Genomic DNA, 18,467 nt, shown 5'->3' with positions numbered 1-18,467 from the left:
CCAGGATGCTTTGGCAACATTTACACCCTCATCACCATCTGATTAGATTAATGTAATGTGCTCTGCACGATCTGCTTTTGGAGGCGGAAACTGAAAACTAATATAAATGCTGAAGCAGGATTGCTGAGGAGGCTATACTGCAGTCCTGTATAGAATAGTACCCATTTTGAAGTCAGTGCATCGGTTACCCTTAGGTTTCTGTGACCATTTCAAATGTTGGTCATTCCTTTAATGACTTTTCATAGTGCAGCACTGATTTGCAAAAGTCAAGTTGAATCCTGAATTGTGGCTGATTTTAACTACACTATGGTTTCTTTAAGTAAGTAATCTAATTAAATTAAAGTTTGGAGTTATCTTGCTCCAGTGACTAACAGACTAACAAGTCTAACAATTATACATCCGGCTAAATATAATGATGAAGTTTCTAATCCTTTCATTGTGAAGAGCTGAAATATGAGAGTCTCCATTATCATTACGTCCCAAAGCAATTGCCCTTGGCAAGAAAGCTAATTTTTAAATTGGATTAAAATAATGGCACATTAAATTTGGTTATATGCTGTCAAATTGTTTTCAATTCACAGCAACCATCTAGGTAGATCTTCCATTCCTAACTTGTTCTTTCAGGTCTCCCAACAGTGCACCCATCACCACCATAAGTTAGTCCATTAAATAAAACTGTGAATGTACTGATTAAACTGAGCGTATTAGGAACCTTTATACAATATTTTTATTGTAATAAGAAGGCTACAAAAAGAGCTCACGATCTTGAATTCTAAAGCATTGGTCCTTCAAAATTGGTTAGGAAAATTAACAAAATATTGTTTTCAAATGTTCAGTTTAGATTCAGTATGATAATTTTTACTTGTTTTCTCCAATAAGTCATAACATTTTTTCTTGTTATGGTTTGCTTTGTCTGTGGAAGCTGAAGTAATAAGCATGGGGGTTTCCACTGATTTTATCTATGTAGTGACAATCCTTTGAAGTAGGTTAGGCTATGTTCTAGGCTTCCCAAGAGCATGAAGCATGAAGCAACTTCTTGCCCCGACAAAAACCCCTTTTATTAAATTACTGTGAATTCTGCTCATTCACATCCAGCAAAATCTTTCAAGGGAGGATTACAGTCACAGACTTTATCTGGCTTGGGGAGCTGACAGGCCAATATCTGCAAAACTTGGCAAGGAGTCTTGGAGAGTCACGAACCGATTAAGCAAACTAATTGTCTCCTGCAAACTCCCCTTCCCTTTTGCTCCTCTTTTATTTCCTATGGGAGGGGCCATTTATTGTCCACCTGTGGCCTTCCTTCCAAGTTGACCCCTGTTCTTTAGCTGTTCCCTTCATCTAGCAACTCTGTGCATGCGCACACTGGGAACAGGCTCTAGCTGTTTGTCTTCCTCACTGATGTCTGACTCTGAAGGCAGCTGATAAGTGGCATACGGCTCTGACCCACTCTCTGCCTCTGACACAGATCCCTCATCAGAGCCTTCCCCAGACTCCAGGACTGGCCATGTTCCTCTCCAACCTCCTCACTGTCCGAATCTGCTTCCAGCTCTGCTGGCTGCTGACGGGCCACAATGGGCTAAGAATTACTGGCCTGAAGTCATCTAATGAATTTTGGAATCAAATAAGGTCTGAAACTCCTCACACCAGGCCCTTATCTATAATACTAAACAGGATGTCAATGAAGATACTAATGTACATATATGAATTTAGGGGAGAAAACAAGAAGTGAGTGGACTTACGCTTGTGGAACATTGTAGACAAAAATGGACAGGCCTAGATTTTACTCAAAGCAAAGAAATTAAGCAACCTTGTTTCGTATGAAAAAAAAAAAAGAATGTTTAAGCTCAAGTTCTGGATCATAAATAGGAGTAACTTACCAAGGTACAGATTGGTAAAATGTGCACAACATAAACAATTGTAAAAAGCAATTAACCATTATGGAAGAATTTTGCAATTAATAACTGTTTTGTTAGCTGTATTTGGATGAACAAAGACAACTTAATATTAATGATGTTAACATAAAAGCTATGCTGCATAGAGAGATTGAATACATGATATGAACAAATGGTACAAAATGATGCAAAAATTACCAAAGATTGACTTTTAATGAGCAAAATGCTATTTAACATAAACAGAAGGAACTATCGTGATAAGTGACTTTTATTTTTATTTTAGGAGACAGGATTACTTAGACAGTGTTGTTGTTTACAGATTTTTAAAAAAATGTTTTATAGTGGGTGAATAAAGTTACCTGGAATACAGTTAAAAGGGCTTGTGGGAAATTATCGAAGGTGCTCCGTTTTGTTTGAGTTTCATCAAAATTAAATTTGCCTCCAAACAGCTGCATTCCAAGCAATGAGAAGATTATGATGAAGAGGAAAAGCAGAAGCAACAGTGAAGCAATGGACTTCATTGAGTTTAACAAGGATGCTACCAAGTTGCTCAGGGATGTCCAGTGCCTACAAATTAAAATGTGTGTGTTAACAGAAAAAAAAAACCGTAAAAGAACAGTGCATGATGAAATATTACAAAAGAGCAGCGGGTCATACAAGGGTCAGTAAAACTCAGCACCAAGAAAAGTAAGAATAAGTTTCTCTTACCTGGTGACTTTAAAAATACGGAGGAGACGGACACAGCGGAACACTGAAATTCCGAGAGGGGACATAATTTGCAGCTCCACCAGGATGGTTTCAACAATGCCGCCACAGACCACAAAGCAGTCAAAACGATTAAAAAGGGACACAAAGTAAGACTGCAGCCCAAGACTGTACATTTTTATTAACATTTCACAGGTGAATAAAGCCAGAAGGACTTTGTTTGCAATATCTGAGGGAGGAAATATTCAAGAAATTAAATGAGTTTCAGTCTCATGTCTTACATCTAATATGAGCAATGAAATTTTTCTATTTCTCCCTCTTTAGACAAAAATCCCAAATTAAGATGAATAACCAATGCATGAAATAATAGCACAGGCATTCAGGCCATTATATTGTATAGTTACATTTTCTTCTTGCAAAGTATTGAATATTAACTTTCAATATGGACATGATTTTAGCAACCAAAGATTTGACATCAATATGTACAGTTCCTAAAGTTACAGTCTACTTGGGCAACAACCATCTAAATAGAGCCAAAGGACAGAACTGATCAGGATGGTTCATAAAGAAGAGCTCTGCAAGTTAACGGGAACTGCTCCTTGTAAAACAAGAATCTGGCCCATGAATATAAGAATATATTTCCCTTGGTACAGATTCTGACTCAGTAAAAAATATTGTACTAGACCAAAGAAATCTTTTTGGCACTCATAAAAAATGTCGACTCCCAGACTACTTGAGTAGACAAGACCACTAGTCACCAAACAACAGCTTTTGATCCAAGACGGCCACACTGCCTGCTTTTGTACAAATTAAGAATGGGAAGAGTAGGGGATCACCCATTCTCTGCCAGACCCAAGGCTCAGCAAAGCTCCTAGTCAAAAGATATAGTTGTGGCAGGGGCATCCTGGATGGCAGCAGCAGCAGCATATCAGTAGTCTCCTTGCTAGCAGACCAAATCTGTCCAATGGCCATTGCACTCTTTGGCCTGCAGTCTGCCTGCCATGGCCATAGAGGCAAAGATAGGGCAGGATTTTTTCACTTTATGGAAGAAAAGTTTATCTACTTGTGCATTAGACTATGATTAAAATGATATTAATCTACAATAAAAGTTCAGTAGAATTTGGCTAAGTTGAGCTATGAAGGTGACAACCTATCATCTATATGTAGGTTTTTGCGAGCCCTTCTCTCTCTAACCCAAAAGGGCTTCCAAAATAATGCTGATGAAAAAAAAACCACCCCCGAATTGCTATGGTCTAATTTCTTATGATTTTAAGGAGAAAGCAGGCTTAATACAAATTATTAATAAAAAAGCTTTCCTATTATCTCTAGCTTGTGGTTCCTCACTACAAAATGATGCAGATCTCTTCATTGCTACATTAGCAACACATGTTTATTTATTATGGTTGTTGTTGTTGATTGCTCAGTCAACCAGATGTTTAGACTTGATTTCGCATTTTTGTCCAATTATTATCTTGGTTCATTGCATAGTCAACCAGATGTTTACACTGGATTTGGCATTTTTGTCCAATTATTATCTTGATTCATTGCATAGTCAACCAGATGTTTACACTGGATTTGGCATTTTTATTGACCTATTAAGTCCTTCCCATGGACATGAGATAAGCACATGTTGTTGTTGTTAAAAAGAATTGTCATAGGATTATGCTGTTTCAAGTAGAGCTGCCTTGTTGTTAAATCTTGGATGTTATATGACACACACTTGTTTGTTTGAATTCTACAGTCCCAGAGGAATTTAGCTTCTTTATTTTCTATTACTTTGATTATTTTGTGATCCCACTAGTTCTTTCTTGCAGGTGTTCCAATAAACTATTTTTGCTATCTTGTCATGCTGTTGTTTGTAATAAATCTGTGTGATCTGTGATCTTCTTGCAGCAGCTAACTAGATGGGCCACTGTTTCTTCAGCTTCTTTGCAGAGGCAGCATTTGCATCTTCTCAATTCTGCTTTTGTATGCATTTGTTCTTAAACTTCATCTTAATCAGTCAGAATTGGCTCTTCTCTTTCTTTTACTTTGCTGCTCTTAGCCATTGCCAGGTCTTGTAGTTATCTGCTTTTTCTGGTAGTTTTTATATGTATTGGCCACCTCTCTTTTCTACTCTTTATTTGGTCTTTCTCATAGCCCAATTTGTTCTTGCTGGTATTCAGTAAGCCTTCATGATGTACTGGCTACAGTGCATTTTCTTCACTGTCTTTCAGATAGTCTTCCAAAGCCATTTTTTCTTTTATTATTGGATTTATATCATATATTTTTTTACAACTCATAATTAAGTATATAGTGCTCTCATAGTTTTCATGTCTCCCAGTTCCCATCCCAGCATCTCACCCACTGTGCCCCATTGGCTCATGTCATCTCACTGGTATTTACCATAACACTGAACAACATAGACTAGATGCAAGATATAGAAAAAGAAAAGTGAACGTGTTTTTCATTGATTATAATAAGAAACAAGAAAAATATTTTCATTTTACCTTGTATTTCTGTTAGCCAGTCAGGCTGATTATAATGCTCAGATGAGATAGTTAATGTGTTTAGGAAGACCAGGACAATGACTAACCAATAAAAAGAAACAGATTTTACAGCTGCTCTGCATCGTCTTCGGCTAAAACGGTTCCATCGACGCCAGCGCCGGCTAAAAATGACAGCATTATAATGCAGAAACATTAAAATACAGAATAAAATTAGACAACGAATTCTGACTTTTAAACATAGTCCCATTATTTTGATGCTATCATGACACCTACTCTCATGCCCAGTAGCCATAACTAAGATGACAAAAAATGAAGGTTTGTAACTGAAAAGGATCTGTAAGTTCTTAATACAGGTCAGGAGTCAGGATTGGGATTTGGTTGGATTTCTGTGCCTATAAGCAGTACACCCTTGTAAAGCATACTGTTGACCAATCCATGTAGGGCAGATTTTGCACTCTTTTATTGTGCCAGCTTCATAAAGATGTTTGGAAAAAAGGAACATTTTTTTAAAAAATAAATCTTTCCCACATCCTCAACTAGAAATCCTGTATATCTGGGATCCTCCATATGCCAGAGTAGGGATGAATTTCACTATCACAGAAAGATGTTTTTTTGGACCGAAGATACACTGTATCTGAGTATAAATACACTGTATAAATGTATTGATTTTTTCCTCATAAAAATTATGTCTTAAGTAGTTAAATTAAAGTAGTTTGGTTACATTTATTACCTGATTCATGCTTAGTTGAACTAAGGAAAGAACCCAATTGACAATGTCAAATATTCTAAATGTTTTATAGATTTTACCTGCTTCCATGTTAACTCCATGTTAACTCTCTATAGAGTTTTTCAATGTATAAATATATATTTGTTTTGTGTATATATATATTTTCAAGCTACAAGACAGCCACTGTGAGACCTAGATAGCAGCAGCGATGTTGACCTTCAAGCTTCATATAAATTTCCTTTACTTATAGCATTTTATTTCATTTTTCAACGAAAAATATCATGCTGATTTGTGATAATTATAGCAAATGCAGTATGGCATAGAATAAACACAGTAAAATCAATAACACAACCTTGAATTTAAAAATAATCACTCAGGCAGCTGATGAAATAAAGGGAAATCCTAGGTGTTGAAATCTCTGGCAGAAGGCTTCCTACCTTACCTCTATTCTACCCAATATTTATTACCCAAATATTGGGTAAAATAGAAGTAACCCTATCCAATGCTTATCCCACGCCAACCCTATTGAGGTAACCCTATCCCACACCAACAAATTTGTCAGCAAATTTGGTACTGTGATCATGAAGACTTAGGTAGAATTAGGTTGAATTGGGGATTTTAGGAGTAACCATTTCCAAAGTACAGACTTTTTAATGTGAATATTAGTAGATCTGGAGAACATAAAATGGTTCAAACAAGCAGAAAAAAATACCCTATATCAATATTACAATTACTTCTGGAATTTACAGTAGAAGTAAAATGAGAGTTCTATAAACACAGCTAAAGGTAGACTTAATGTTCAGGCAATTCTATTCACTTTGCTGAAAGGCGACAGAGTGAATATGGGCTTTAGCATGCATTACCATGGTAAGGAATCGCTACACCCATTCATATTCCTAGTTAAACGAGTAACTATTCAAGATAGCTAAACAAGACTGTTGACCTAGCTCAGCTGTAGTTCACTAAATAGTTAGATTTACCTAAAAGGAGATTAAGTCGTTCATACGAATCAGGACACCAGAATATCAGTGACAAAAACATTTGTGAATAAATCTTGTCCCTAAGAACCCAGAAGCAGAAGAGATGAATTGGAACTGCAGGAATAGAATATTGGGAATCTTAGATTCAAAAGAAAGCATCTGTGACAGGTGCAAAGGGAAGAAGGCCTGGTTTTAAGACTTGAGAAAGGATTAGGATTTTCAAAAAAGATTATTCATTTCTGAGAAAGAGAGAAGCAGGAGAAAGAAATTCAAATTAGCCCCATCTTGAAGATGGAGCAAAGAGACTCTCTAGCAGGCTTTCAAGATTCAGCAACAAACAGCATTCACAGAGCCCCTGCTGGTTCTTTGAGGTGCAGCTAGCCTACACAAAATCACTGATTTGGAAAGCAAGAGGCCTAATCCTCTCTTGAAGGGCAGCTGCAATTTCAGCAATCTGGTGAGAGGAAAAGCAAATGAAGAATCATGGAAGGAAGTGTAGATTGCTGGGCACACGTTTTGCACAAGTTTCATCATGCAAAATGAAACATGTCTCCATTTACTGTCCCCTTTTATCCAAACATAGAGCATTTTTTTTTGGAAGAATATTTCCTTTAAATTGGGTGGGAATATCTCTTGTCACAAAACAAAAACACCCCCATTACATATTAAGGCCATGAGTGAAATCAACAGAATAAAAGCAACAGTTTACAAAAATCAAGCACATGACATACTCTGACCATGAACAAAACCATGGAGGAGATTGAATTAAGCATAGTTCTTGGAAATCAGTAAAGGGGTAAATGAGTTTGTGTTCTTCAGTTACTTAGGATTTCAAGTCTCATCATCATAGGCCACTGAGCATATTGGCTGGGACTTGTAGGAGCTATGGTCAAAAATATAAGGAAACTTTATTGGCTCTTTTGAATACCAGCTTCAAACTGAAGGAGAAATGTATCTGGTTATCAGTGTAGTTTTAGTCTTAGTTTAACTACTTCTGTTATCAATATATCCAGGGAGAGGAAAAAATTCAAATCAGGACAAATTTGAAGCTCAGTTAAAGTAATATTGACAGTTTGAATTTTAAGATCAAGTTTTAAAGTTTAAGTTGGACAGAGTAATAAATGCAGAATTTTGAAAAGCTTTAAGAAAAGAATTATATCTATGTCAGTGCATATCGTATGTATGTATGTATGTATGTATGTATGTATGTATGTATTAGAAAAAAACTAGTGCTTGTTTTAGCATTTTTCAGGTTTTAATGTGAATAAAGACAAGGTTAAGAAATAAAGCAAGATGTACAGTATTGTAAATATGACTGACATTTTATTGTGCTTGTAAATATTTACTCAAAGAAAAGGAGAAACTAATGAAATAAGTTATCAATAAAACATAAAATAATACTTGAATGCATTTTTTAAAGAAAATCATAATATTTGGTTCTTGTTTTTGACATGTTAATGCCAATCTGCCCCTTTGAAATGAAGTATATAATGTTCATTTTATATTTATAAAATACAGTATAATTAATTCCATTTATCAACTGCCACACACAAACCTCCTCATAAAACATCATTTTAGCAATGTAAATTGTTTTATATGTAAGTTGAGTGAAAAGGCTAAATCGTATCTGCCAAACATTGAGCAGATTGTCTTCTGGTTGAAAAGACAAATTGTCCAGCAAAGCTTTCTTTTAAAAGCTTTTCAAGAAGGATATTGAAAAATATACCCATTCCCACTACAACACAAGAATTCTGAACGCAAATCTTCCATATGTTAGGTTTCTGCTGTATGTCAATCAGTGCCTTCAGAGATGAGATCTGTATTAGGCCAGGGAAGAGTATTTTATCAACACTGTCTAATGGGTTAGAGAACTGAATGTAGATTTTGAATAGTGACTTTAACATGAACTTCCAAAGTTTAAATCACACAAACTTGCCAACCTATCATAGTTGCAGAGTTGTAATGTACTTATTAAGAGCTTATTACCAGGCTGAATTTAGGATAGGTTGAACCAATATATACCAATTCATGGTAATAACATTCATATTTCAGTGCAATTTCTATCAGCTTGGACTGTGTTTCCCAAGCTTTCTAGCTTTCTGGACCAGTACGGGGGAGAGGGGATGGTTCTGCGTGAGTGCTTACAGAGAGATCTGTATTTCTGGTAAGAAGAATGAATGTGCATCAAGATTTTTAAACCAACTACCAAATTATATTTGGAAACAATGGCAGAAAAACTACAAGCCAGGGATTGAAAAGAAACAGATGATATATAAGGCATCAAGACAGGAACAACAGTTTCCAATCAAGAAAGGTCACTTCATTTAAAACATGCCATTGTTCAGCTTCAGCTTTTCACCAAGGTTGATTGGATGATATTCCAACATAAAGTTTTTTCATATCAATATGAAGATGCATTCTGCAGGATTTTCATTGCTTTTTTCCTCATTATATAAGCTTAGATGTCAGAATCCACTCAACTTTTAATACTACTAGTTAAATCAAAGTTTTCTTTCCATCTCCCGCCCCTTTTTGTTTCTTTTTGTCAGCAGATAAACCAGCAGATCGTTTGAATATTTGTAGATTGCCAGTTTAAGAGAGAATATATTTTGGGGGAAAATTCCTTAATTTCCTTGAAATTAATGAGGATATATTTATTTTATTTATTAAATTTGTTATGTTTAGTTATCCATTATTGCAGATCCTTGTTTTATCTGCCTTTTGTGCATAAGAAACGGGATATTATGATATAAACAACTATTTGCAAAATAGAATTAAGCAATCCTTAAAAAAATCCACTAAGCAGCCGAGGATTGAAATCATAGTAAGATTTTAAAAAGGAAAGCTCAACAAAAAAAACCCAACAACCTCTACAGCTATCATATCAAATTCTTCAGCAAATATGTCTAAACTTAAAAAAAAGTTTTTTATGGATCAGGCATTCCAGAGACAATCAGAATTCCCTTCTCCAAACTGTGTGATTATTTCTTGATAGTGTCTATTTTTATATAGTGTGCTTTTATGAACAGCGTACAGCTTAGTAAGCTAATCAGCAAGAGTTCTTGCCCTTTAGGGTGCATTATACACATCATGATATTAATCATCTGCTATCCTCAAACTTAAAAGAAAAACAGAATGGCAGCATTTGCGGGAGACACATAAATTGTCTTCCACCATTGCCATTGTCAATGAAATAACCAGCACAGCACTTTCAAGTTAAGGCTTATGTTGGCATCTTAAGAGGATATTGTTAATCACTTATGCAATTAGGGCATGAAGCTGAGGTTCCCCAGTTTCTGTCTCCTCTGGATACTCACACACCCCTGCCCCATATATAACATCATTTGATACTTGCTCTCGATGGCATTTTTCTGCCCGAAGGAAATCCTCATTATCAATTGGATGATGGCTTTGATCCAAGCTACATCTTAAAAGTAATTTGATGTAACAATAAACTGCTGGAGCTCTTCTTTTTATGAAAAACAACACTGACAAGAACAAGCAGGGAAATTGAAGATGTATAATCTTTTTCCTGCGTGCCAATTTCGCTGCAAATGGCTCTGCTACCTCTCTTCTGTGTGCCCCCCCGAGGAATTTCAAATGCACAGATGTCTTCCGAAAGTCATACTGTCAATCATGTGATGAGCAAAACTGGGAAATTAATTTGGAGTAGAAAAATCACTGAGCAAGAAAACAATTAATTACTCTCCTTCATTTGTTCATTATTATTTTTTTCAGAAAAGAGGGTTACACAGAATAGTTATGTTGTAGTTCTGTCTTTCTTTAAAAAGAAAGAAGCTTCTGCTAAAGCTATTATAACAGCACAATGGAAAGAGTAAAATGTGATGATGTATGTAGTCCTTTTATATTTACTAACACAATCTTAAAAATCAGTCATATTTACTGATATTTGTAGATAATCAGCACAGAATTATGATATATAGCAAGAAAATGAGAGGGAAAGAATACTGACCTGAACTTGGATTTTGAGATAATTTGACTAAAAGAAAAGGAAAACACATTTTAAAGAAAATATAAAACAAGAATGTACACATCTCATTTCATCTTGAAACCTGAATTGGAATTATTTAAATATTGGATGTCTGTTAGATATCGACATATTCAACTAGCATAAACTGTAAATTAATAGCCTTTCTTAACTGCTCTTAATAAACCACTATTATAATTATCTATGTTTTACAGTTATACCCTTTTTGAAATAATGAATGCACATTTTCCTTGAAGCTCTTACTCAACAATCTAGAAAGAGGTTTTAATTAAACTACTGGAATAGAAATAACTTCATAGTTCTAATCTGGCGCTGCACTCTTTAAAAAAAAAGATTGAAAAACTGCTTCTTCACAATAAGCCTACACTATAGGCTAGGGAAGAATATTTTATCAACACTGTTTAATGGATTAGAGAGCTGAATGTGGATTTTGAATAATGATTTTAACATGAACCTCCGAAGTTTAAATGACACAAGCTTGCCAATCTATCATAGTTGCAGAGTTGTAATATACTTATTATGAGCTTATTACTGGGCTGAATTTAGGGTAGGTCTAACCAATATGTACCAATTCATGGTAATAATATTCATATTTCTGTAAAATTTCTATCCGCTTGGACAGTGTTTCCCAAGCTTTCTAGCTTTGCGGACCAGTGGGGGGGGGGAGAACAGGGATGGTTCCGCGTGAGGGGCGGGCATACATGCCCACCATTCATGCAAATGGAGTGCATGTGCATGTGCTCACCCACTGGTTGTGCAAGTGGGGATGCATGCACACTTGCTGCTGCTTCCATGGCCCAATTCTGAATGGGTCACAGCCCGATAGTGGGACACAGCCTGGAGGCTGGGGATCCCTGAGCTAGGACATCCTATAAATTGTTTTATGTAAATTAAATACAATAGGATACAAATGCTAGCCTTTAAAAAATCCAGTCTGCTACCTGATGATGATCTATTTAAAAACATATTGTTTTTTTTAAAAAAATCTCAAGAGAACTCTCTCTTACAATTTGCAATGAATAAAGCAGTGATGATTAATGTAATTCGATATGTTAAGTCTTACAATCAAATAAAAGTGAACCTTTCTTTCAGAAAACTTGGTCCAATCCATTCCTCCAGTGAGTCTTGGGCTAAAAGCTTTCAAGAGTTCTATCATATACTCACCACAAATTTCCACAGCATGTGGTCTCTCCTTCACCAGCCACATTTTCTGTATTCACTGATTCGGTCTCACTTGCTTGCATGCTTGCTGTTGCAAAATAATAAAAATATAATTAGATTTCTTATTGGAAAAAACATATGAAAGTGTCTCAAATGTCTCTCAAATATTATTTTTATTTTAGAAAATGTATCTCCAGTAACAATCTGTAGTGGAATCAACACAAAGAATGAATGGATCTCACAGTACAAATAGATCATAATTCAGAAGTCTAAGCAAAGACAATCCTAGCGCATGAGCAGAAAAGCACAAACGAAAAGAATTTTATTATCCTAGGCACTGTCAATAGTGCAAAATTATTCTTCTACAAGGTATAGTGAAGCTATGTACAGTTTCCCCAAAAATGACATTTTCCCCAATGCTTGCATTAATATGATGAGAGCTATGATTCTTCAAATATGGTTGCAACACTTGGAACAACTTCTTACTAAACTCTTCTCAGTGATTTACTTCTGGGTTGTAAGAAGTTAGTGCTGCCTCTGCTTTCAGCTCACACAACATTCTATGTCTCTTCATTTTAGCAACCTTGGCTCAATGACACTGGTCTACCCTACAGACCTGATGTTCCTCAAGTATAAACTCCAGTTACCAGGTTTAATCCATGGAGAGATGGACCATGGCATATAATCTGGATAGATCCTGAATGTATTGCCTGCAATCACTTTAAGAAAGTATGGGCTGACACAAGCAAAAATATTTTCAATTGCTAGCACAAATATACGAATACAACTCTTGAAAGTCAACTCATAATTATTATAGGTGCACATGTCAATTCAGATGAAAAGATTATCTTAGCATCCAGAATATAAATGCACTTTCTTGCCTGTCCACAAAGATAGGCAAAGCAGCAAGCAGTAAATTAACTTTTAAATTACAGCATAAAGCATTTCTACTTTATGCCTTAGCAAGTTTTGCCAGGGACAATTCTGACAGCTTTTATTATCTTGGTCCTTGTTTAAAGTAAACCATCTCCTTGGATGTCTTTGTTTTTGGAAGAATTGCCCTTGTGGATATTTTGAAGAAGAGCTAGATTAAAAACTCATTGTTCACAGTTAGGTCCAAGCTGCAAAATTTATGAATCACTAAAATTGAAGGCTGCTAGCCAGTTTATACACTGTGATCTGCCAAGTTTAGGATTCCTCCCTTTTTTTTGAATCCCAAACAGAATAGGAAGGTCAAGAGACATATTTTATAACAGAGGGGCCATAATATATCCAAGTTCAAAAATTATATATGTGAACCAAAATCTTACAAAGTTGGGATTAAGTCTACAGGAATATAATTCTGGTTTATATTTGGACTCATGAGACTTGAAGGAGAAAACTCAGTGCTCCATACAACCTATACCAACCCATTACTCATTTCCTTCATTTCTCTTCCTCTGGTCCTTTTCATGTTACAATTGTCTTCTGAAACATTATCATAATCGTACATACGGAATGAATAAGAAGGAGCTTGTGCAAAAACACTAGAGGAAACCTCTATATCTCACAGTCAACTGGGAAAGATATAATCTGACTTTGATGTAGCCCTTTGAAAACCTTGTGAACACTTTAAACAAGTAACCATTCCTAATTATTTTTTGGAGATTTCTCCATTAAAGCAAGCATTTGTCCCAAATTATAACAAAATTGTAATCTTCCAATTTACTTTTGCAGTAAGTTTATCTTCCCATCTGTTATGTGGAATAATATAATATGCTTTTCAATAGATTCAGGGTTAGGATTAGTGAAGAATGCTGGCAAAAGGAGTAAGAAAGTAATTATCATCCACCAAAGGGCCTTAGATTTAATTGCAAGGGAAATAATCTGGCATATGTAGATTTTTCTGGTTGCTACAACTGCCAGACTCTGATACTTTCTCAAGTAATTAATTATACCATTCAAATATCCTCTGATTTATGTGATTTCCCTTTATTCTGGAATAGGTACATAACTCTTATGCTCGTAGACAGTGACGGGCAGTGAGGTTTATGGCTGGTGAGGCACTGACGTCATCACAATCAGATTTACAAACATTAAAATCCTACAAATTATCTTATCCAATATTTGATTGGCAGTAGTTAACGAGTTATGTTTAAAGTCTCATATCAGCATTATTTACACATACTCAACTTACAACTGTTCATTTAGTGACTATTCAAAGTTACACCACTGAAAAAGTGACTTAAGACCGTTTTTCACTTATGACCATTGCAGCATCCCCAAGATCAAAATTCAGATGCTTAGCAACTGGTTCATATTTTTGATGGTTGCAGTGTCCTGGAATCACATGATCACTTTGTGCAACCATCTGACATTTTGCAACCTTTTGACAGTAGACAAGCAAAGTCAATGGAGAAAGCCAGATTCACTTAACAACCGTGTTACTAACTTAATACCTGCAGTGATTCACTTAACTGCAACAAGAAAAGTCGTAGAGTGGAGCAAAATTCACTTAGCTGTGCAAAATAACATTTTAGGTTAAATTGTGGTCATAGGTTCATGACTACCTATTAAAACATGACAAATGATCATCATGAAGGGAGGACTGTGACATATTTGATCTTTTTGCAATTACATAGGAAATGGGGAGAATTAATATTCCACTTCAGTTCTACTTGGAAATGAACAGCTATCAGTAATAAAGTTTAGCAGGGAATGGCATACACTATTGAAAACATATCATCCCCTACAACCCTGGGTAAACATTTTGGAATATATTTAAGGCAAGTTAAATATTAATAATTAATTTAATATATGTTGCCTGCATTGGATGTTTGTATAAGCCGTTGAATAAGGAACATTTCTAATACAGATGTATATATGTTGACCTGCAAAAGTTGCTTCAGGTGAAGTTTTCTGCGTATTTAATTCAGAATGGAGGAGGAGGAGGAGAAGAAGAGATGAAAGGCAAGGGGGGAGGAGGAATTCCTACTCTTTCCCCCAGTGTATCCCTCAGCAGTATGCTTAAAGCCCTCAATGGCAGGTAACTGTAATTCACGTCCACGTCTGCTCAACCACCCCGCTTTGCACCACAGGTATTATTTAGCTAGGAGTGGGTAGAAAACAATGAAGAATAAACGTGTTCCTCCTGGAGTTTGGGGGGGGAGAGCAGCCATCCCCGCCTGTTACCAAAAGAACCTCAGGCGGTTAAAAGGGAATAAGCGCAGCCTTAGTTCAGCAGAAATGACTGGAATCTATTATTAGCCCACCTCTAATAATAAAGCGCTATTGCCATCCACGCTCTGGCAGGCTGGGAGGGAGGTAACTTCCAACAAAATGCAGCAACCAGAGAAAAGCACCTAGGGGCGAAGAAGCTTGTCTGGGGAGAGCCATATGCTGCTTTCGCCTTAGATTCCTCTCCTCCACGCGCACACCTTTCCTCCCAGGCTCTCTCCCGGCTACCTCGCCAGCTGCTTCTTTTGCCATGTTGTTTCCTGACATGGCAAAAGACTTTCTTTTCCCTTCACCTTCCAGCCCGCCAAGAAGCACCAGATCTGGCCAATCCACCATTGCAGCTTGGCCCGAGCTGCGGGGAAACCTCACTAGCAGAAAGCGCTTTCTTTCACCCCCGGCGGAGCTCAGGTGTTCTGTCCTCTCCCCCAACACCCCACTGACTAACCCACCTATTTGTTGGAAGCTTTGGTAGGCTCGCATCCCCCCCCCCCAATCTTCCTCCTTTTGCAATTCATGCAAGGTTAACTCAACAGAGAGTTGATTCAGTCTTCAGAGAAGACTGAATCCAAATGGCAACTGGCATTGCATTTATTAAAGAAAAAAAAAAGGAAATCTGAAGGAAAAGAGGGAGCGTGGGGTGGGGATTGGGGACATCAGAAACGGAGAAAGAGAGGGCAGAATAGCAGAGTTGGAAGGGAAGGGACCAATGACTGCACTGGACTCACCACTTACTCTGCTGCTGCTGAGTCAACAGAAGAACCAGCTCCCTCTACTATGAGGCAGGAGAACTGCGTGCCTCACCTACCTCTGGACTTTTTAGGCTTTTAACCCTTGTCTAACTCTGCTCAAGCAATCATACAACGCCTAAAAAATCAGACTAGATAAAGCACGCAGTTCTCCTGCCTCATAGTAGAGGGCGCTTTTTTAGAGGCTTTTTTAAACAGTTAAGCAGTCATCCACGGTGAGGCAGCAGCTAGCTAGCCTCACTTCAGCACTGGCCTTTTTCCTTTTACATTTTTTTTCTTTTCATGATGGGAGTGGTGAGGCTGTGCCTCCCTGCCTTATCCGACGGCACGTCACTGCTCATAGAACAAGGACAGCTTGTGTTAATTATTTTAGAGACAAAATATAGCATAAATTTATCTTTGGAGGAACCAGTACAGTTCTACCTTTAAAATAAATTATTCATATTCATATTTAGAGTTATATCCTGTGTTTTATTTTATGTGTTCAAAGCAGTATTCTTAATACAGACTCCTCCAAGTTCCCTAAATAAGGAAACTTAGAGTAGGCAGCGAAATAAGGACAGGTTTAAAGGTACCCAATGAGTTTCATGAATTGGAACTTGAATCTGGGTCTTTCTGGATAAAGTTCAGGATTGAAACTACTAGATCATGTCAGTTTTCAGCAGTTGTGCAAACTTTTCATTCACACACAGGATGAATGTAGAGATAGGCAGCATTGATAGAGAATCCTGTAAGTTGAGCATCCCCACAGAGAGAAAGAACTAACTGCTGCACAACTACTTATTGTTTGTCTGATACAGATGGAAAGGGCAATAACTATGTGGAAGAATATGGTTATTACAGAAGTTCTAATTAGAACATGGCATTTTCTGGTTTCAAATGTTCAAGCAGTAAACATATATGGCTGCATGTATCTGCAATAACTGAATTATTAAACCAGTGTTTTTCAACTTTGGCAACTTTAAGATCTATAGGTTTAACTCCCAGAGTTTTTCAGACAGCATTTTAAAACATCAATTAAAATCAATAATATGCACTGAATAGTTTTCAGACTATAATTCATTATAGGATGAGAACTTTTCTAAAGATTCATAATTTTATCACTTTTAAATTAAAATAATATATTCATATCTTGCTCATTTGCTTTTTTTAGCTTGATTGGGTGTATATAGAATAGAATAGAATAGAATAACAGAGTTGGAAAGGACCTTGGAGGTCTTCTAGTCCAACCCCCTGCCTAGGCAGGAAACCCTCTACCGTCTCAGACAAATGGCTATCCAACATCTTCTTAAAGACTTCCAGTGTTGGGGCATTCACAACTTCTGGAGGCAAACTGTTCCACTGATTAGTTGTTCTAACTGTCAGGAAATTTCTCCCCAGTTCTAAGTTGCTTCTCTCCTTGATTAGTTTCCACCCATTGCTTCTTGTTCTACCCTCGGGTGCTTTTCTAGAACAGTTAATATATTTCCTAAGAACAACAAACAAAATTTCAATGTTCTAAGCTACTGCAGAACAATCTCTCAAAAACATGCAGTCAAGCAGTAAATCATGCCCATGCAAAACATGTGTGTTCATGCATAGGTGTTTTTCTAAATGTGTGTATGGATTTTGAAAAGCAGGATTCAAAGTTCATCATTTCAAATGAAATGTTCCACTGCAAACACACACATTTTACCATGTTTGTTGGCCCCACGACAACAGCTAAATCTGCTTTTCTTCTTGTTTTCTAATAAATCAGCCAGCGTAACCCCTTCATAGTAAGTACATGCAATTCCATCCATAATACAGTAGATGGCAGCAGCAGAAGTGCAGAAGACAACAAATTAGCCATATCATTCAGTCTGTGCAAGCAGACTGAGAAGTAATACAAAAGTTAAACTTGGTTGAATTATCAATAATACTTGCAAACCTATACCTTTGTTTGTATGGTAGTGTCAGGATAGTTATTAATGGACTTCTAACTCTCTTCATAGTTTGACCACTTGTATAATGTCCAAAGCCTAATTATATGTGATCATTGATAGCTGGGATATAACAAGGCCAGACAGATTGTTGCTGCAAAGCGCTTCCAAACTCTCATTTAAATAAGCTATGTTAGCTACCTCTCTATAACTGATATGGGATAAAATTAAGCTATAGCACAATAGTGGAATATGTCTTTTCAATGCAAAATGGCCTAGATTCAGCCATATGCATTTCCAAGAATTAATTTTGCTGAAATCTGAAAAGCTTCTGGAACGCAGTATTTCAAACTAAATGATCAAACTAAGGCAGCTTTTTGCAACCCCAAAATGTAATGTATTCTACATTAGTGTAATATTTTAAGTAATAATTTACTTGTGGATATTAGTGTGGATTAATACAGATTTCCCTAAATTAAATTAGAAATAGAATAATAAGAGTTGCAAGGGACCTTGGAGGTCTTCAAGTCCGACTCCCTGCTCAGGAAGGAAACCGTATACCATTTCAGACAAATGGTTATCCAAAATCTTCTTAAAAACTTTCAGTGTTGGAGCATTCACAACTTTTGGAGGCAAGTTGT

The 18,467-nt window shown here is 36.5% G+C and overlaps 1 protein-coding gene across 3 annotated transcripts in view; it reads right to left on the bottom strand.

Annotated features, from left to right (window-relative positions):
* Positions 1-18,467, bottom strand: part of CACNA1D (calcium voltage-gated channel subunit alpha1 D) — a 230,413-nt gene that overhangs the window by 84,425 nt on the left and 127,521 nt on the right. For all 3 annotated transcript variants that reach the window (XM_032211813.1, XM_032211814.1, XM_032211815.1), the window contains exons 9-13: positions 11,967-12,051; positions 10,767-10,793; positions 5,087-5,247; positions 2,601-2,826; positions 2,252-2,459 (exon numbers count right to left, since the gene is read on the bottom strand). In XM_032211813.1, coding sequence (XP_032067704.1) covers positions 2,252-2,459; positions 2,601-2,826; positions 5,087-5,247; positions 10,767-10,793; positions 11,967-12,051 — 707 coding nt within the window. The remainder of the gene's footprint in view (positions 1-2,251; positions 2,460-2,600; positions 2,827-5,086; positions 5,248-10,766; positions 10,794-11,966; positions 12,052-18,467) is intronic.

This window comes from Thamnophis elegans, chromosome 2 (genome assembly GCF_009769535.1).
Source record: "Thamnophis elegans isolate rThaEle1 chromosome 2, rThaEle1.pri, whole genome shotgun sequence".
NCBI lineage: Eukaryota > Metazoa > Chordata > Lepidosauria > Squamata > Colubridae > Thamnophis > Thamnophis elegans.
This window is presented reverse-complemented; position numbering and strand designations above follow the sequence as displayed.